Source organism: Olea europaea, unplaced genomic scaffold (genome assembly GCF_002742605.1).
Source record: "Olea europaea var. sylvestris unplaced genomic scaffold, O_europaea_v1 scaffold1110, whole genome shotgun sequence".
Lineage (NCBI taxonomy): Eukaryota > Viridiplantae > Streptophyta > Magnoliopsida > Lamiales > Oleaceae > Olea > Olea europaea.
Genome location: NW_019228470.1, coordinates 1,621 through 22,461, shown reverse-complemented (window position 1 = coordinate 22,461; position 20,841 = coordinate 1,621). Strand labels below are relative to the sequence as shown.

At 36.5% G+C, this 20,841-nt stretch overlaps 2 protein-coding genes across 2 annotated transcripts in view; both read left to right on the top strand.

Moving 5' to 3' along the window:
- The first annotated feature begins 1,694 nt into the window (after positions 1–1,694).
- On the top strand, positions 1,695–10,466 carry LOC111373312 (NADH dehydrogenase [ubiquinone] 1 alpha subcomplex subunit 2). The gene is made up of 3 exons (XM_022995823.1): positions 1,695–1,866; positions 1,971–2,077; positions 10,137–10,466. Exons 1-3 carry the CDS (start codon positions 1,781–1,783, stop codon positions 10,238–10,240), a joined length of 297 nt encoding a protein of 98 aa, XP_022851591.1. The 5' UTR covers positions 1,695–1,780; the 3' UTR covers positions 10,241–10,466.
- Positions 10,467–15,653: 5,187 nt separating this feature from the next.
- The window catches only part of LOC111373311 (histone-lysine N-methyltransferase ASHR2), a 6,016-nt gene continuing 828 nt past the window's right edge, over positions 15,654–20,841 (top strand). The window contains exon 1 of the mRNA XM_022995822.1: positions 15,654–17,021. Coding sequence (XP_022851590.1) covers positions 15,796–17,016 — 1,221 coding nt within the window. The 5' untranslated portion in view covers positions 15,654–15,795 and the 3' untranslated portion in view covers positions 17,017–17,021. The remainder of the gene's footprint in view (positions 17,022–20,841) is intronic.

The window sequence follows — 20,841 nt, the reverse complement described above, 5'->3', positions numbered from 1 at the left end:
ATCATGATCGTCTACATCCGACAAATTCAAGAATACATCACGTACATCTTCATTTGTAACTAGTTTCAAATTTTCAACGTACATTTCCTTAATCATAGAAAGAACGGTCTCGAGCCTTTTCCTAACGTCCTTACCATTACATCTAAGACCAGAGACCAAAACTCAGACAACGAAAATCGAATGCATATGTTTACAACCTTGAACCACATCCCATTGGGATTTGATTTCTTCACCTTCCTCAACAAAATAGTGAAACAGTTGGGCCTGCACAACAATTTCATGGCAATCAATGTAGAAGGAGAAACATGTGTCAACCAGAATTACCTTTTGTTCGTCTGTGAACTTTGATTTGAAATTTGTTAACACATTCTTGGTTACATTGGTTGTAATTTTATTCGGAAACCATAGGTCTTTGGTGATCGTGTAATTCCATTATTGCAAAACATTACGATAACATGTAAACATAAGTAAAAAATCTTTATCATGGAGACATGCAAATTGAAACATTCAACACATTATTTTATCTATGAACATGATCAACACCATGTCACAAAACTAAACATGGTTTATAAACTGAGACACAAGGTCCTCACTCTACACACATTAATCACATTCTCTTCTCATTGTACACACAACCATCTAACAGCAAATACAAGGTACTGTATAAAACCATATCAAAAAACATGGTACACTCTCTACAAATTTTGTATGTTCGACACATTCTCTTCACAATACACAAAACTCAACATGATCAATGCCATGTCACAAAACTAAACATAGTTCATAAACTGAGACATTGAGTCCTCACTTCACACACAATGGTCACATTCTCTTCTAAATGTACACACAACCATTTAACAACAAATACAAGGTATTGTATAAAAATCATATCAAAAAACGTGGCACGCTCTCCACACATTTTGTATATTTTGCCACAATAAATTCGCATTTCACACACCCTAGTCACAGAAGTAATTGAAAATTGGTCACAATATTGAACACATTCTCTTCACGGTACACATACTAGCCATACAGATCATAATAATCGAATAGTAGGTCACAATTGAATATTTCCCCACCAATAAACCACTAGTCCATCAAAACCACTAAACGAATTCAAAAATGAATTACCTATATGCTCAAATGACTCAATAGACTACAAAGAACCCTTACATTGTTTGATTTCCTTTTTCGGGAGTTCGGCGGAGTTTTGGGGGTTTCATTGCAAACACATTTCCCGACTTTTGGACTTTTAGTGTTCTGTTGGTGTTTTCCAGATGGACTGCCGATTTTCTGTTGTGACTTCCGATCACAACTCCTTCTTTTTGCCATTTTCAAACCCTTGCACCGTCTTCGCTCTACTTGCTTCGGTGATAGCCCTATTACAACCTTCGTTCCTATCGTTTCGATCTTCTCTACGAAATGGTTCTTGTTTGTATTGTGACAAAACAATCGAAGGTTGCTTGAGTTAAATGAAGAGTAGTTTTTGGGATTTGGGTAAATATCGATTTACTTCAATTGATCGGGGGAGATTGTGCATTACGGTTAAGTGGTTTTGAAAGTTATTGTTGTTTTATTTGAAAATTTTCTCCTAAAAATGGGAATAATTACAGTTAATAAATATATTAAAATCTTAATAAATAATTAATTAAGACCTGGTTTTTTGTATTAAGAGTTACTAATGAATTTCCTATTTTTCTTTTCCGATATAAACGAGTTGTCATCACGCTGATTACAGTTTAGGTCCCGAGGACAAGGAAGAGTACCAGAGGGAACGACAATGGCATGGAGGGGACAATTATCGCGGAATCTGAAGGAGCTAAGGGTCCTTTTTTGCCAAACTTCACCTGCAAGTGCGTCCGCTAGGTCAATCTCTGCGATTTTCTATGGCTCCTCCTAATCCTTTATTACGGCGTAATGCATTGATTATTATTATTATTATTTTAAATTTTCTTTATGTACTTTAACAGGGCATTCGTGGAGAAGAATTACACAGATCTGAAGAAACAGAATCCAAAGTTCCCAATATTAATCCGTGAGTGTAGAGGGGTGGAGCCTCAGCTCTGGGCAAGATACGGTATGCTGTTCTCGATTCAACAATTCTTCTCTTGTCTTGTTTGAAAAATGTTAGTGTTTGGTCTTTTTTACATTTTTGCTATGATATGGAACAAATTTTTGATTTTGGAAGCTTTGGGTGGTATATCTTTGCATAAATTGCTATATGTAAGTTCGTGCAATTTATTGTTTCATATTTTCTTTATGGACACATTTGGTATTCCCTATTGGATTAGAGTTATATTAAGGGGATAGGATTAAAGAGGACAGAGTTAGAAATTTAGAGGGGATTGGATTAAGATGGATAAGGAGCATGTTCTGCTGCACTGCCATAGAGACCATAAAAATATTTAACTAAATTTTTATACTATAATATTAATTATCTAAGTTTGTCTAATGCACATGGGAAAAATAAATAAATGTCAAATTATTCGAAAATCCTTAAAATTCATAACATAAAATTACAACCTATCAACTTATTAAAAAAAAAAAAAAAACAAAAATTATTGTATCCTCATCTCTATCCAAGTACATGAATCATTCTAACCTGTTAAATTCTTGAAACAAAATATAATGCAACACTACTGCGATAAACCAATAAATCTCGTCTTTGTCGAATGATATAAATTATGTTGAATAAATCTCGTCTCCATCAAATGATATAAATTATGTTGACCCATTGAATACTTAAGAGAATCATTACAGATTCAATATATATGTAAAATATAAAACGCACAACAAGAAGTTTGTAAAGAACAAGCAAACTCAATCTGTAGAAAATAAATTATATCGATCGAATATGGTACAAGTTTATAAAGCTCTTAACATTCTCCAAAGTAAGTGAATATTCAAACACAATTATGTATGACAATTATGATGTTCCTCTAAAAGCATCATCATAAACTCAAGTTTAAGTGACCCCCTAAGTCCAAAAGCAATCAAATCTAAAAGATTTCTCAACAAATATCTTTAAGGCTAGAAACTCATCCCTCATCCTCAATCCTAGTAGGGCAAGCTCTACACGAACTTCATGACTGTTGTTACGAGTTTCAATTATTTGTTGGGCGATCTTTGCCATTCTATCCATTGTCTCTGACAGTGAACTCCATCAATCATTGTGATGGTTGGAGCAACCCTATTCATTTTTGCCGCTGTTGACCCGTTGACTTTCAAGGTGATATAAAATGACTCATTGTCATTATCATCCATGTCTTGAATTTGAGCCTCCTCTCCATTAATTGAATCTATCATGTGAAACAGTTTATGCTCCTTGACTGGTTGCTCGGTCTTTGCCAAAGATGTTGGCTAATCTCTTATATAGGAAATGGCTCGTCTCTCCATCATTTAGCAGTGTTATGAACCTATAAAGGTGTAAGTATAATATGAGAATCTTATAAAATATCATTTGAACAATAAGAACAACAAGCAAAAATAAATAAAATATAACTTCAAGTGATCACGCCACACCTCCTCACAATCAAACTCTACATATTTTTTCGCACCATTCCAGCTGAAACCACTTTGGCATAACATGTCATTAGCATACTCTCTCTCTCCCCCCCTTTTTTTTAACATTCTCATTTTTTATTCAATATGAGGCATGATTTGGATGTTAAGAATGTAAATTTTTCAGAATTTTTTAACCCAATTTGAAGGCACTGGTATCACAATGCTATCCTTCCCCTACCGGTTCAGCCAATATATCCAAGAGTGTGTCTTCCTCCACCGTTGTCCATGAATGTCTATTACTTCTATTTGTATTATCATCTAGATGGGCTTGGGAGCTAGTATCACAATCCATTTTGGAAAAATGAACTGTACAATAACAGTGCATATAAACAATTCAAATGCTCCAGCGACAAAATGCATAATTAAAACTCGTAAAAGAATTTACCACACAAGGCCCATGTGTATCAGTTACATTGTTACAGAGGTCTGACATTTTGGTGTAGGCCCTGTAGGGGAAAGGAAGAAAACTCCATTCTAGTGAGAGAGGCTACAACATGCTCAAGCAAAAGCTCACCAATTTATAATCTTCTAAATCTAATTTAGAAGGTTACTTTTTTCACATTTTACTTTAATCATTTCAAAAAGGCTTAAATATTGATAGCCTTTTCTCTTTTGAAAATTTTTCCAGGGCATACCAATATCTGGTTGTTGCCAAAGTGAAAACTTGAACCAATACCATCAGTTCTCCGAAACCTGAATATTTCCGACAACCAAACATGTATTTCAAAAATGAGCAAGTGATTTTGATGTTTCCCTGGATGCTTCTACTCAGTAATAAGGCTAAGCTAAGACGTGTAAAGAATGTGCGAGAGAGGTCTTCTTAATAAAAAATACAACTACATCTTTTTGGTCAATCAAGAAAGAATAATACTATTCTTGTGATAAAATGCATAATTTCTGGATTGCTGTTCCTTTTTTCTGGTAATAAATAATGTTAGGATTATCAAATTATGAATACATATTGAAGGAGACTTGGACGCTGTTGGTTACAAGAGTGGAACAAGAACGAGAAAGAAAGTGAATTTGCATTCACTTCAAATTACAACTGCTATCTTATGTAGACAAATATTTCATCCCCAGAATTTGATCTTGGCTTTCATCACGTAACAAAATTTCATGTCACGAAATACAACTTGGTCTAGACTATACTTCAAGGCGCCATAGCCAATAGAATGGTGGATCACGTTCAATCATATCAGGCATTGGTCTACTGTTAACCCTGCCTCGAGACAAACAATCTAGGACCGATAATAATGAAGAGCAAATACAGTTTCAGCTCATCTATCTTGAGCTAATCCTCTAAGATCTTTGCTGGTCCAAATAATCTAGCCACTTGATCCGAAACACCGAAATAACTAATATATGCACTTATTTAATATAGAAATGAACATGCTAAACCACCTCGTTTTAAAGCCTGAGGTTCTGAGGATATGAGATTTATTTACATACATGTGGCTGTGTAACATGAAGTTCATCTATCTAGAAGATGATTGATTACATGCTTGATGATTAACACTGCATAAGTATACGATCAGAGATCACTACAAATTGATATAAAATCTAAAATTTTCAGGCTTATTAACAATGTTATAAAAACCGAGTATGATTGGCCAGTTCAACCTGGAACCCGGGGACCAATCCAAAATCCGATTTGATTAATACTAAGAACCCACTTAATCAAAACCCGGTAAAAAACCGGTCAATTGACCGGTTTATCCAAAAACCGGATGACCCGGAATGGGGTTCGGTTTGTCCAATTGAGTTTTAAAATATTAACATTAAAAACTAATAAACTTTTTTAAGACCTCTTGAATTGTTTATTAATTAAAAGGCCCCACAGCTTAAACTACCCAACTGCTAAGGACTCCTTTGGCTTAGTTAAATTAAAATTCCGTCATCCTTTGATTTTTTTTCTTTTTTTTATTTCCTTTATTAAATAAATTAATTGCTTTTCTGACTATTTTAATTAATAAAAAATCAAAAACTCTCTAAATATCCCGATTAATAATATTATAATATTATCTAACATTGATTTTTATTTGAAAATATGTTTACTTATCTCTATGTAACTAACCTGTTCTACCCCGGTTTCACCTTTTAACCCTTGACCCTTTCGTTTTTAATGGTCAATGCCCAGTCCGGCTTTTAAAACACTACGTACTAAGTGGGCACACCAAAATATAACACTTCACGTCCTAACAACACTCTGCTTAAATTTTAACTACAACCCACAATATATATTTCAAAAGGGAATAAAAATCAAAATCTTTCTGCGCACTCGATTTATAACATGTTCATTAGCATGATTAAACATACATGGTTCTATCAATAGCATCATTGTACTGTGCAGAATTTTAATTGAATCCACAATAATACAAGCTGGGTATGTTGATCGCAAATCAAGAAAATAATAAATGAACCAAAGGGAAGTCGACCAAGAATACCAGCATTCATTTCACACTTTTAAAAGCAAGCCAAGACACCAAAATATGATTACAAGAGACTTTAAAAAAAAAAAAAAATTACACAAAAAGCTCAAGGTTATGGGCATTGAATTTAGTGTAGTTCTCTTAGATTTTCTTTGGTGAAGAGAGGTGAAGGAGACGAGAAATTTTTTGTGTGATTTAGTGTAGAGGATTTGAGTGATACTGGAGCACTTCTGCCCGTTTCATTAATCCGTTCTAAACCCCCATCCTTGGGCTTAGGTTATTTTTATCCAGTGGGCTTAAGGCTGTATTAATTTTCCAGATAAGTATACTATGGATAATTGGATGCCAAACACCGTACAGGATTAAAATTTTTATCCTAATATGGACTAATGTGGCGTGCCAAACGTGCCTTGTGTATTTTAGACTTGGTGTTAGTCAAGTGCCTGTAGTAAAGAGTTGTATTCACTATCTATAACAAACTCAAATGTTTTTAACATAATGTTGTTGTGAGTTGTTTCAAGTCTTAAGACATGCATCATATGTAATTGTTGTAGATGTATCAACAGCTTCGTGAATATTTATGTAGTGCTTTCTTCACAAATCACAATGATGACTAGAATTTGTGAAACATGAAATGACGTGGAGTGAATTTATGTACGAGGCAAAAATATTGGTTTGAGTTTATCTACATCTATGATCCTTCATCTTTCATTATAGCCATCACCAGAAGGACAAACTGAGCTTTGTTCCCTATAAATTTGATTCTGGTTATATTAATCATTTTTCTTTATTTGGTTCTTTCCATCACTACTACTTGTGGAAGATCTGAAAAGATTAACCAGAAAATATTGATCATTTCATTTATCTTATAGCTTTATGGATACTATTGTTGTGTGAGTAAACCCAAGATTCTGCTTGAAATGTTCCAAAATGAGACAGCTCAAAAACCAACCTAGAGCACAGCTAGGAAGGAAAAGATCCCACATATGTTATAACAAATCCAATGCGGCTTGATAATGATAGGCCCGCAGTCCAAGTCACATATCAAAGGCACAATAAGAATACAAGGGCAGAAAAGGAAATGAAGGAGGAGAAATGGGCACATGCATAGTTACACAATCTGTTAGGAAGAATTATTGAGAAATGGGCACATGCATAGTTACACAATCTGTTAGGAAGAATCATCGAGAAACATGAGTAACCTATAAATAAGAGAGCATCCGCATCTGGGAAGGCAAGAAGAATTTGGTAATCTGTTAGGAGAGAATTGGCTCTCTTAAAAAGCCAATACTATCAGTTCTTCTGTTATTTGAGTTTGTGCAATTGTATGCACTCTGCTCTTCATTAGCAGAGTTATTTTCTTGTATTTCACGTTCAGTATTAAAGAAGTCCAGTTTATTTTTTTAAAGTGTTCTCTCATCAGTTGAAGGTCTCTATCAGATAATTAGCTGAGAAGCATCATAAAATTATTCTTTATGACAACTTCTTGTACAGCTGCATTGCAACTATGAAATCGCAATAAATTACCTGTCCATTTTATAAAAATCATGTTACTACTATATAAAGATTTTTACACATTTCATAGGCTAATTCTCCCGATTTTCCATTCTCACATCCGTATAAGGGTTCAGGGCTCTGCAGTTGCAAGAAATTTGTCTGTATGTTGTTCCTTGACTTTGCATAGTCAACAACAGCATAAATATCTTCATCGTAATTTGGGGATGGGGAGACACATAGCTGCTAAACCCAGTGAGTAGAGAGTGTATTCAAGTGTGCGCTGAGGTATTAATGATAATGATATAACCACTATAAAAGATTTGATGAGAAATATCTATGGTGTCAGCATGCATTAATGTAAATCAGTCATAAAGAGCATAAGCTAGAATGTAGTTTGACTATATGTGTCATTCTGGTTCTCATTCAAGCAATCATAAAGAGCATAAGCTAGAATGATATACAGTAATACATAAACCTAATTTTCAGCTGCAATATACCTCGTGATAGCAAGTAAATATTTTGGTTCTAGCAAATAATTAATCAGAAATGAATAATGGGCAATTGAACATGTAATTCACATGGAAGGAGACATGCTATTGTTCTTCCAGTATTATTTCACCCACATCTAGTCACTGTCGTACCTCCTTAAACAGTTAACGGCTTCTTCGATATACTTTCGCCAACGACGAAAATATGTTTTTTATGTTGGTATTGTTAACATTTACTTTCAATTGAGGACTGCACTTGTCCCCTATTGCACTACATTGAGGCTTCAATTTAATGAACTTAAAAGTGTGTTTACTACGAAACAAATATCAAATCCACTCCAGTATAGTTTTTGTTCCCTTGTTTTGAAACTTGCAAATTTCAAATCTTAGGGAATAAAGAAATAATTTGTATAACTGAAGTAAAGGATGCGAATATTGAACCCATGCTTGTAATTCTATTTGAAAAATAGAGGTACCACACCATTAGATGGAAATTAGTAAATTTCACAAATGAAACCATCATATTAGGCCTTAATTCTCTCTTTATCCAATTGGCTTGTGTTTTTTTTCTTCCACTCTCGCAAGTTCCTATGCATCAAGAAATCACATTTACTAAGAACCACTTTGCTTGGTAACCCACAATTGGCCATCTTGATATTTTTCCCACTCTCACTCGTGGTGTCTGCGCCCCATTAGTGACTATAATCATCCTAACCGCCCTCCCCTCCTCCCCACCCCCGCCAAAAAAAAAAAATAAAAAATTTCCACTTTCATTCCATTTAGTGCGCATTTAGAGAGATGATTAAACTTTGTCTGTCTCCACAGTGTGAGTGAACTTCCGCTTTAGTGAGTGCCCTCCTGAGAGAAGCAACCATACTTTTTCTTGCTCCATAATGCAAGTCCACTACTGCTCCTCTTTAAAACCAATGCTTGCTCCAGCACACTCAGATAGTAGATCTTTGTATTTTCATGATCTCCATACCCATATTGAGTACCTTTTGAGGAGTCCGTGCAAACCCGACGGTCTTAGAATTGGGCATCCCATGTGTCTGAACCCATTCCTGAACCAAAAGCTTCAGACAAATTCTAGGAATAAAATAGCCACTCCCTTATTCTGGTATAGGTAAACTTCTTTCTCCCATTGTTCACTTGAGATGCCTAACATATTCTGGTAATCATTGAAGTTTCATTGTAGAACTCAACTGTACTTGTCCTATGTGTGAGATCAACTACACAAATCTTGTTCCGGTAAATAACTTTGTTGTAAGTTATATTTCCATTAATTGCAGTATATTCTTCTTTATGTTATATGTCCAGAACTCCAAATTAATGATTTCCATTGATTTTCTTGGTCATGGCAAATTTCTTTATTATGTTATCTACTTAAATCCCATTATGCTGCTCTATGCCAATTCTACTTTCCCTTCTCTTAGCATATCTACAAGATAGATCCATTTTATGTTTGAACTAGAATTACAGATAATTCACCTCAAAGTGTACTATGGGAAAGCACAACCCTGATATTTCACTCCTCTTAGTTGACCTGCAGGAGTCCTTTGTGTCTGTTGCCAAGTTGAGGTGAAACATGCTTTCAGCTATGTGTGTTATTTCAACTTGATTCTTATTTGGTATCTGTTGTCAGCCGCATCATATGATCAACATTTTTGAATCTATAAATCCTTCTCGTAGTGGAATCTGAATCGTTTTCCCCTTTTATTTTTTTCCCTTTTCTATTAAGATGTTCTTTTCTAACCATGCTTAATCCACAAAAAAGTAATCAAGGAACATTTCAGAACTCTGCAACTTTCCAGAGCTTATAATGCTTTTTTATTATTTAATTGTATTCTTTTCCATCCAAAGAAGTTGAAAATATTAAATAGCTCTGAGGAACAAGAATGCAAATACTTTCATAACTTCGGTCATTGGTATTTTTGTTCAAATTGAGCTTTGAAATATTTGGCATGACCAAGTGCTGGCTGGTAAAAACCCTAAAATTTTTGTGCTTGTACTTTAGAAAATGAAATTTAAATATCCTGCAGCGTTTCTCCAAATTTCTTGTTATTTTCCCGTTCTCACCTACACATGCCAGATAGATACACAACCCTCTTCCATAATTGGCCTTTTGAAATGTTGTCCTTTTTATTAATTTTTGAAACAGATATGGGTGTTGAAAGGGGCATTCGATTGGAAGGCTTGACAGAAGAACAAATCTCCAAGGCACTTGAGGAGCTTGTCAAAGTGGGCGCATCCCTTAAATCCTAAGACTGCTACCATTTTCCTATGATATCGACAAAATAAGCATATGCAGAGACACCTTTGAGTAAATTTTCCTTCTGTTTAGCTTCCATCTTGACTATCCGATAATTCATTTGTTATGCTTGTTTCCATGGGATGTATGGATGTAAAATTGGATTAAATCTGAAAATCTTCTGTGTTCGTCCTATTCGGAATGGACCCAATAAAAGTTTTATTTGCATTGGTGACATAATGTTAAGACCGTTAACAATTTTTGACTGTGCAGGATGTTGAGCAGCTGGTGCAACCAATTTGACAACGTTGCTTTGATATGAATTTTAAGGTTTTGGATTATTTCACAAGCTATTACTTATTAATTACGATTTCAAAGGGAAAATTTGCGTCTTCGTTATTATTACTTTTTTTTCCCTTCAAATTTGAGAGTAGGTTCCCATGTTCTGAATGCACGTTTGACTAGAAAACTTGTGTATCAGATATGGAGGCATAAATAAGGGAACAATACATAACTCCTATATATAAAATCACATTTCAAAACTAACTCTCTTGAATATCTCAAAATTCAGGTGGTAAATCGAATTGTTATATATATAATTAATTATAATATAATATACATTTATTTCCTCTCTCTCTCTCTCTCTCTCTCTCTCTCTCTCTCTCTCTCCCTCTCCCTCTCTCCCTCTCTCAATTAACATATTGAGATTGTAATCCCCACCCCCAGAAATATTCAGAAATTAATTTCTCTACACTCCCACGCAGATGCACCCAACTTCGACATTGATTCACCGTAGAAACTTTAAAATTTAAAAATATTTTCTCTCTTTACACATTTACAGACATAAATAATATTAAAGGTGGTGATGGTGGTAGTGAGGTGGTATTGTATTTAGAAAATAGATCTGCATGATGACGATGGTGCACTGTAGGTGATAAAAGTGCATCGCAGTTGATCCGTTTTAATGGTGATGGTAAGGTGGTAGCAACATTCTGAATACTGTGTGGTGGCAATACTGTTGTATTGTAGTTGATGAGATTTGTGACTAACTTTGTTATATGTGATCAGATTTATTGTTTGTGACTATACGTGTTTGATCTGTGACTAATTGTGGCCAGACCGATCGTGATCAAGTCAATCTAATGTGTGACTGTATGTAACAAAGTCATTGATATGTATTATTCGTTAACCACATTAGTCTCATTTGTGACTCACTGTTAATTTGATTATAGACAGTCATAATGAAGACAGAATTGGTCACACTCGATCACAATAAATACATTTGGTCGTAGAGGGTCGTTACAAACAAATTTACAAACCAAAGACTAACACCACAATTCACGACCATCCACCACTAACATCACTCAAATGCACCACCACTATTATTCTCAACCCAAGTTTACCTTCATTGTGATTGTCTATGACCAAGTTTACATACAGTCACAATTAAGTTAAATTTAGTCAAACCAACAAGCCAAACAGGCCTAAAGTACAATCACTATCTGGGTCGATAGATTGAACAAGAAACTCTCCAACCTCCAATCCACCATCACCATCACGACCTGTAATATACAACTGTCGCAACCATTCGCACCCCACGTGATGCAGTTCTAAACAGCTGACCAAATGGACCACATGACACCTGGCAAAGATGATACTTGGCAATGACACTCGGCATAGGGAGACTTTGTCTTTATTCTTTAGTTTATTTCTTGTTTATTTCAACAAATAAGCCTACATTCGATTGTCGTGGGTTACTGATTCCTTCCATAATGGTGGTATCAGTCTGAATTTGTTCCAATTCTTTCGCTTAGTTGCTTTGATTTCTGCTTTCCGTTAATTGTATTTCGGCTATTTAAAGCCTTTATGGCTAATAAATTGAGGCGGACTTGAAAATCCCAATTTTCTTTGTATTTGGAGTGATTCCAATCCTTGGAAGTGATTTCCAGATCCTGTCAGAAGTCCAGTGCGAGGCTGAATTTCTGGGAGTTTGTTTTCTGATCAAAGAGTGACATCAAATTGGTATCAGAGCCAGGTTTATTCTGAACACCTTCCTTATGACCACCTGGAGCGATCTTGTATATAATCCCCTGGAGCAAGATTCCCATCACCCCAATTCATCAGACCCAAACATAGACCCACCACAAAACACCGTACCTACCCAAACACCTGCTAATTTTCAATTTCAATTAGACCAGCTATCACAAACGTTAGGGAACATCATGCACCGTTTGGACAGTATGGATGCACGCAACAACAGTTCGGGAAGGAGAGGAATGAGTGGGGAACAAAGGATTCCACATAGGCAAGGCAGAATGGATGATAGTGATGGCGAGGAGGAGGAAGTGCAAATGGGCGGGGTTAGACGGAGAGAGCCCAGACAGCCACGTGATCCAGATGCTCGCAGAGATCCGCTGGATGAATTGACCAAACGAATGAAAGTGGAAGTATCAGATTTCTTGGGTAAGCTTAATCTAGATGCTTTTCATGATTGGATAACAGCACTCGAAGACTACTTCGATTGGTTCTCTGTGCCAGAAGAGCGAAAAGTTCATTTTGTGAAATTAAAGTTGAAGGGGCCAGCTCGTGCCTGGTGGAGTATTGTGGAAGAACAGCTTCAACGAACGTACCAAGCACCTATTATTGAATGGGGGGAGATGAAGGAGAGACTGGAGTCCAAAGGTGCCCATCAACTACAAACAACTCATATATGAAGAAATGCTTCACTGGAACCGGGAATCAAAAGCCACAGTGGACCAGTACACCGAACGCTTTCATGAACTTACAGTAAGGAGTCGGGCCATAGAAACAGAATCACAGACTCTAGCGCGGTATTTGAGTGGACTGAAAACAGAGCTTCAAAAAGAGATGCTCACTGCACGAGTTTATAGTGTGGAGGAAGCATACCAACTTGCGCTACAACTGGAGAGACAGGCTTCAAGAACCACACAGCGTTCTCAATTCACTGATGTAGGGGTTCTTCGATCCTCAACAACATCAGTTCAGAAGCAAGCCACAGACCCATCCAAAGAAGGGACCGTAGGAGACAACAAAGGGAAGGCTAAAGTTTTTGGTGGTCGACCCCAGTGTTATAAGTGCCGAGGCTTTGGGCATTATGCAGTCGTTTGCCCCACTCGCGATCAACGAATAGCGTATGTTTGCGAGAAAGGCTTGTTGTCCGAAAAAGAAATAGCAGCTGAAGTCGAGAATCAAAGGGCAGAATCTGACATCACCACACCACCAGAAGGACATTTGAGGGCCACTGATCTCCCTCTTTGCGTGGTTACAAGAGTATTGACGGGGCAAAATACCCAGCCTGAAGAAACAACCTAGGAGTGGAATAGGACAAACATTTTCCCCACACGGGTGGTGCACGAGGGGAAAGCATTGAATTTCATCATCGATAATGGGAGTGGGATGAACATGGTGTCAAAGGAGGTCGCTGAATGATTAGGAATGAAACAAGAAGCACATCCCACCCCGTATCGCGTAAGTTAGATCAATGACTCCAACTCCGTTCCTGTTAAGCAACGATGCCTTGTCAAGTTTTCGTTGGGAAGTACCTATTCGGATGAAGTTTGGTGTGATGTGCTTCCAATGATAGTATGCCATTTGCTCTTGGGAAGACCTTGGCTATATGATTGTAAGGTTAATTATGGTGGTTTTGCAAATACATACTCCTTTAAATTTCAAAACCGCAAGTTTGTATTGGAACCTCTTCCAATTCAAGAGTTTGGAACCCCAAAGGAATCCAATCCAATCCTTACCCTTCGAGCTTTTACTAAAGAGGTTCAGTTGGAGCCAATTATATTTGTTTTAGTAGGGAGAACTGCAAAAGAGTCAGATGGAAGAATCCCAGCTGAGCTGGACCATCTCCTTCAGGAATTTAATGACCTGATGCCAGATGAGCTACCGCATCACTTGCCTCCTTTGCGTGATATTCAACACACTATTGGTTTGGTGCCTGGATCTACATTACCCAATCTCCCACACTACCGCATGAGCCCTACCGAACATACTGAGCTCCAACATCAAGTTCAGGACCTTTTGGATCGTGGATTCATTCGTGAAAGCCTCAGTCCATGTGCGGTACCTGCCCTACTCACACCAAAAAAAGATGGCAGCTGGAGGATGTGCATTGATAGTCGGGCTGTCAATAAAATTACTGTTAAATATAGGTTTCCCATCCCCCGTCTTGATGATATGTTAGACCAACTGAGTGGTGCAGTTGTATTCACAAAAATTGATCTCAGGAGTGAGTATCATCAAATTCGTCTTCGGCCAGGAGATGAGTGGAAGACCTCCTTCAAAACGAAGAAGGGTCTATACGAATGGTTGGTGATGCCATTCGGTTTGGCGAATGCTCCTAGCACCTTCATGAGAGTGATGACCCAATCATTCAAACCATTTTTGGGTAAGTTCCTGGTAGTCTATTTTGATGATATCTTAATATTCAACCGCCCTATCCCGGATCATCTTTCCCATCGACGCCAAGTGATGGAAGTTCTGCGTCAGGAGCAACTCTACATCAATCAGAGTAAGTGTTCCTTTCTCCAATAACAAGCAAACTTTCTGGCATTTATTGTATCTAGCAAAGGAGTGGTGGCAGATCCTTCTAAAGTCCAGGCAATCTGTGATTGGCCCACACTAGGTTCTTTCTTCGATGTGCGAAGTTTTCATGGACTGGCTACGTTCTAAAGACGCTTCATTCATGGTTTCAGCACCATTATGGCTCCTATCATCGAATGTCTCAAAGCCAAGACCTTTGTTTGGTCACCGGCAGTGAATATTCTAGAATGAAGTCTTGCATGATGGAGGCACTGCTGCATATGTGAAGATGAGACCTTGCATGGAGGAGACGGTAATACATATGCAAAGATGAGGCCTTGAATGGAGGAGGTCGTGATGCATGGGCGAAGATGAGGCCTTGCATGATGGAGACCCTATTCATAAAACGAAGATGAGACCTTGCCTATAGGAGGCCATGATCTATGGGCGAAGATGGGAACTTGGCACCTTGCGCGAAGAAGGCCGTGATACATGTGTGAAAGCTATTTATGGTTAAATTATCCGATGTTTTCACTAAATAAAGAAAAGTAGCTTAGAAATAAATATGTTGAAAAGCTCGTGTTTGTGTGAAAATGGTTATTTGAAAAGTGACTCTTTTGAAAAATGTAAAATTAAAAAGTAGTGTGTGTATATATATTATGATAATATTTTGAAAATAATTATTTCTTTTAAGAATAAATGAAATTGAATGCAGAGAAAAATAATCGTTTTTTAAACGAGGGCGTCATCGTCTTCATTATATTCTCCTTCTGCACGTCATTGTGATTTTATTAAATAATAAAAAAATTCTATAAATATTTTTCTATTATATAATAGCGTTAGTAAAAATTAAAAAAGGTTAAAATTCTTTAAATACTTTTCTATTAAATAATTCTAGTATTTATTAGTAATTTGTGTTAATTACAGTAGACTAGATTTTCTGTAAGCCCAAACCCTACTTGAGCGTGGAGCAGATCAAGTTAGGAGAGGTAGAGATTAAAAAGTAAACTAGACCACAAAAATGTCGGACACATCTATTCCGCCGCCGGTACCGCCGGTGAAGATGGCGGAGATAGAAGGGAAGGGCAGAGCACTAGTTACTACTCAGCCGCTAAGAGCTGGACAGATCGTCCTCAGGGATTCCCCAATCCTACTCTATTCTGCTGCTCCTCTTCTGAATCACGACAATAAATACTGCTCCCACTGTTTCAGAACAATCCTTTCGCCTGTGGTGATGGTTTCTTGTCCTTGGTGCTCTTCTGCTTCACTCTTCTGTAACCCCGAATGCCGCTCCGTCGCTCTATCCTCTTCCCACACCCAATGGGTCTGCCAGGCCCTCAGCCGCCTTCGAGAAGCCAATTCTCCTCTTCTCCACCGCCAGCAGGACTGTCAAGTCCAAGCCCGTTTTCTCGTTGCAGCCTACAACCTGGCCGTGGTGTCCCCTTTAAATTTCCAGACTCTTTTGTCCCTTCAAGGTGACTCCATTTCGTCACAAGATGACGCTACTCTTTTCCTCCATTCCGTCATTTCCTCTATTTGTCCACCACCTAATCACAGCCAATTTGGCTTTTCGGCCTCGCTGTCTGCGGTCCTTCTGGCCAAGGATAAGCTCAACGCCTTTGGTTTGATGGAGCCTTTTGCGCAACACAAAGAAAGGTCCGTGAGGGCCTATGGTGTTTATCCCAGGGCTTCTTTCTTCAATCACGATTGCCTCCCTAATGCCTGCAGGTTCGACTATGTTGACTCTGTTGCTGATCACGGTAACACTGATATCATTGTCCGGGTTATTCACGACCTTCCTGAAGGCAGAGAGATATGCTTGAGTTATTTCCCTGTCAATCTCAAGTATTCAGAAAGGCAGCGCAGGCTGAAGGAGGATTATGGTTTCGCCTGTGACTGTGACCGTTGCAAGGTAGAAGCCAATTGGTCTGATGAGGAAGAGGGAGAGGGAGAGGGAGAGGGGGAGGAAGAGGAAGAGGAAGAGGCTCCCATGGATGAGGATTCTGACGAGGATATGGCTCACGATTCTGAGACTGAGGACTGTGGTTTGGCCAAAGAGGACAATGGTTTCCCCCATGCTTATTTCTTCCTTCAGTACATGTGTAACAGAGACAATTGCTGGGGCACATTGGCTCCCTTGCCTCCGGCAGATTCTGTTCCATCTACCGTCATGGAGTGCAATGTATGTGGCAACTTGAGTAACTCTGAACAACCAATGGATGGAAATGAGCAATTCCATTGATTTCTGTAAGGATTCTTCCTTCTGCGCTCCTTCTAGTGTTAATTTAATCACAGTGTATCCTAACTTTGTTTGCTATTATCCTGGAGCTTTCTTTCTAGTTGAATAGGAATACCTGCTCTTTCTTTATGTTAACTATTGATCCGTGGTGAATTCTGTTTGTTTATTCATCGTGTCTGCTTATCAGTTTATGATCTTTGTGTATTTAATCTTTCTCTGTTTATGATGTTGTTGTCCTCCCTAAGAGGTGTAGAAAAACTGACATGGTAATCTTCTACGGTTGAGGACCACTTGATTTTGAACTCAAATTCCATGTCTGTTCAAATATTATAAACAAGATATTAGTTGCTTATAATATATTCCTGGAACAAATATCATGTCTGAATTACCAGAATCAAGTTTGAAGATCACCATTTTTATGGAAGATATCAAGACGCACCAATCTGTTTCCTGGACAATGTTAACCTTCATCTTTTTCCACCCATCATTCTGAACTAGTTTGAAAGTTATACATGCTTGGTTCATCTAGCATGAACTCTCTCCGAATTGCGTTATAGGTTGGAATGTTTTGCACAATCTCCATCTTGTTGAATGTATTTGTGGGTGAATTTTTCTTCTTCCCGTAAAGATATTCTTGTTTGGTCCTCGCGGTTTGTCATTCAACAAGCCCCTGGTACATTGTTCCTACCTTTGGATCATATCCGTAATTTGGTGTTCTCTTTTGTTGATGAATGAATTACTTTTGGGGCTTTTCTACGATGCTTTTGTTCTCCAATATTGGAAAAGTTTTAGATTTACATGTAGAATTTTATTAGACATGGATGAAGATTAGGGTGAAACTAAAGGTGGAATAGTTTACGGGGTGAATTCTCAGACACAAAAGATGTATTCTTGCTTATGGGGCATACTATGCATGATGAAAACCTGCAAAATGTTTCAATTAAAACAGCATTGGGTGGGTCAGTCCAGGGTTTACTTTTCCCATCTAATCAATTATTGCTTGGGTAAATCTGAATTGGGTTAGTTTAGATTTTGACATCAAACTGAAACCCATTATGAATGTAACCAGGCTGTGGTCTTCTATGCTAGCATCAAATGATCCAGACTTCCTAAATAATTAATTTTGATTTCATTCGCATTTTATATGCATTTGTGACATATAACTATTAAACTAACGGTTTCTTTAATTGAAGGTTTACTTGATAAGGATGAATTTTCTTTTTTTCCAAAAAGGGAAAGATTCGTTTCTTCTCTTTGATGAAGTCCTATTATTTGTCATTTATTTGGTTTGAAATTTGAAAGATTGTTTTTGATGCTTTCAAGTGCATTAGGTACAATGGTGATTGACTGATTGTCTTTAATGCCTTCTCTAGAACTGAGAAGCCCAGATATTTGTAAGTTTATTGTGTACGCGTTGCATATCCAATCTTGGATACACTTAGATACTATTTAATATGTACCAGATACATATTTTTAATTATTTTATAATTTTTATATTTTTAAAATTTTGATATGTATCGAACATGTTATGATTCGTGAAGAAGATGAGTTTTTTATTAATTTTAAACTCTTTTAAAACTCATTATTATTAGAAATAGATGACAAAGTATTTTTCCTTAATAAATAACTATTGTTATTATCAACAACTCATTGAAATTACATAACAATTCAAAAAAAGTAAACGTGTTTTGTGATGATAGTTAACTACACAATTTACACTTATTATTGGAAATATATAGCGCCTATTTGAGCCTTTTTTTTTTTTTTTTTGGGATTAAGAATGCATTTTGGAATAGTAGATTGATGGCGAATGTGTGATTAAAAAGTAAGTGAAAGTTTTGGGCTTACGTGTAACATTATTTTATTAAAGAATGTGTGATTGTGGAGAGAGAATGTATTTTGGAAATAATGAGGATCAAATAATACTATATTAATAAATAATCGACAATTAAAATTTTAAATTGATTGACAACTAGAGTTTTACTATTGGAAATGTACAATACTATTGAATCTTTTAGTACATGTTAAATCATGTTAAATAGTCGATAACTATAGTTTTATTATAGAAAATAGATGATAGTTTTGAAACCTTTAATACATGTAAAATCTTGTTAACAATTGAGATTATAATTTTAGTATTAGAAATAGATAATGCTATTAGAGCTTTAATACATGTAGCCGTGTATCTTAAAATTATTTAAAAAGCTGAATCGGCATACCTGTATCGTATCGTATTTGAATTATGTATCAAAATCTTTGCTTCTTAGCTGTAAAAAAGGAAGCTTCTTAGGGCAATTGTTGCTGATGCTTTCAAGTGCATGACAGTACATATTTTTTGGAGTCTTTGTTGCTTTTTAGTTGATGTCATATTTGTCCTGCTATTGTCTCCCTCAAGAATGTTAATATGTTTGGGGAAAGAAATTCTGAGTTGAAATGATAGAGAGGATATGCTTGGCAATTCTTGGATCATGAGTTTTATCTATAATTTTTTTTTTTTTTTTTTAAATCAACAAAAACTGAAGGAGACTAATTAGGTATTTCACCTTTCTCCCTAGTTCTCCACAAAATTCCAGTAGAATATCTCCAAACTCCCAAGTTTTTCTTGACATGTCATAAGATGTTAGGTGTGATAACTATATTGGTTCATAGCTCAATCAGTTGGAAATGAAAATCAATTTGACGAAGGTCTAAAGGGTGTTAGACGTTTTAATCAAGGGAAGAATGATAAAGTTTTGGTCACTCCACTCTTTGTTTTAACTTGTGGTTTATTGATGGAATTTTGAATGTTCGAAGCTTGTTTAGCTCAGTTACGTCCTGTGTCTAATTTAATAAATTAGTAAAAATTAATTACATTGTTTGGTACCTAAGAATGATTGATGTGAATTGAGAACCAAAGTTAGTTCCAACTAAAATTAATTACATTGTTTGGTACTTGAGAATAATTGATGTGAATTGAGAACCAAAGTTAGTTCCAACTGATGTAGGTACATTGTATCTTTTCTGTGCACCGTCCATCTGCATTCATATGCACGTGTCCAAAGTCCCTATATTTCCCTGTGGTGCAACAAGGTTTAGGTATATTATCATATAAAGATACACTATTTGGTGAATATGTCAAGAAAGCAGACAATTTGATGCGTATTGGCTAGCTCTGATTGTATATTAGGTCACTTAACTAAATCCTGTGCTCCAAAGCAATATATCTAAGCTAACTTCTTATAGTTACACTTGAGCTTAAAAAGCTAGAATTGAATGGACTTGGTCTAAATACTTGAAATAACCAATTTTGTATCAGTTCTGCAATGTTATGAATGTTGTTCTGACCAAGCGAGTTTTTCTACTTCATCCTCAAGGGATATATAGATACCCATTCGGGGTTCTCGAGTTTGTTCATTTACACGAGGTCATTTTATGATTCAATATCTGAACTCGGGCAGGTCAAATGCCATATTTTCTTGTTGAAAGAATTGGATCATGGATTATTAACCATCCTCTTTTTATAATTTTTTAGTGTGATAATACCTTTGAATTGTATAGGAGGTCACTTACTCAATCTTACGCTCTGAAAGTGTGCATTTTATTCGAGTTTTTGTAGGCACTTACGTGCTTGAAGCTAAAATTGAATGATTTAGCCCCCGTTTGCTTCCATTATTTGTCCATTAAAATAAAAAATATAATCGTTATTTATCACATCAAGTCATTATATTTGACTTTCTATTTCTTGTGTGGAGCCCGCAGCAATTATATTTCTCATTCTCATTTTTACATTAATGTGTACCAAACGGGGCCTTAGTTGTTCTAGTTAAATGCTTGACGATCAATTCCCCC

What these genes read in the sequence shown, in the direction of transcription:
- LOC111373312 (XM_022995823.1), top strand. Translation starts at nt 1,781, where the DNA reads ATGGCATGGAGGGGACAATTATCGCGGAATCTGAAGGAGCTAAGGGTC. An exon ending in CCTGCAAGTGCGTCCGCTAG is followed by an intron (nt 1,867 to 1,970) that starts GTCAATCTCTGC and finishes GTACTTTAACAG; the next exon opens with GGCATTCGTGGAGAAGAATT. An exon ending in TCAGCTCTGGGCAAGATACG is followed by an intron (nt 2,078 to 10,136) that starts GTATGCTGTTCT and finishes TTTTTGAAACAG; the next exon opens with ATATGGGTGTTGAAAGGGGC.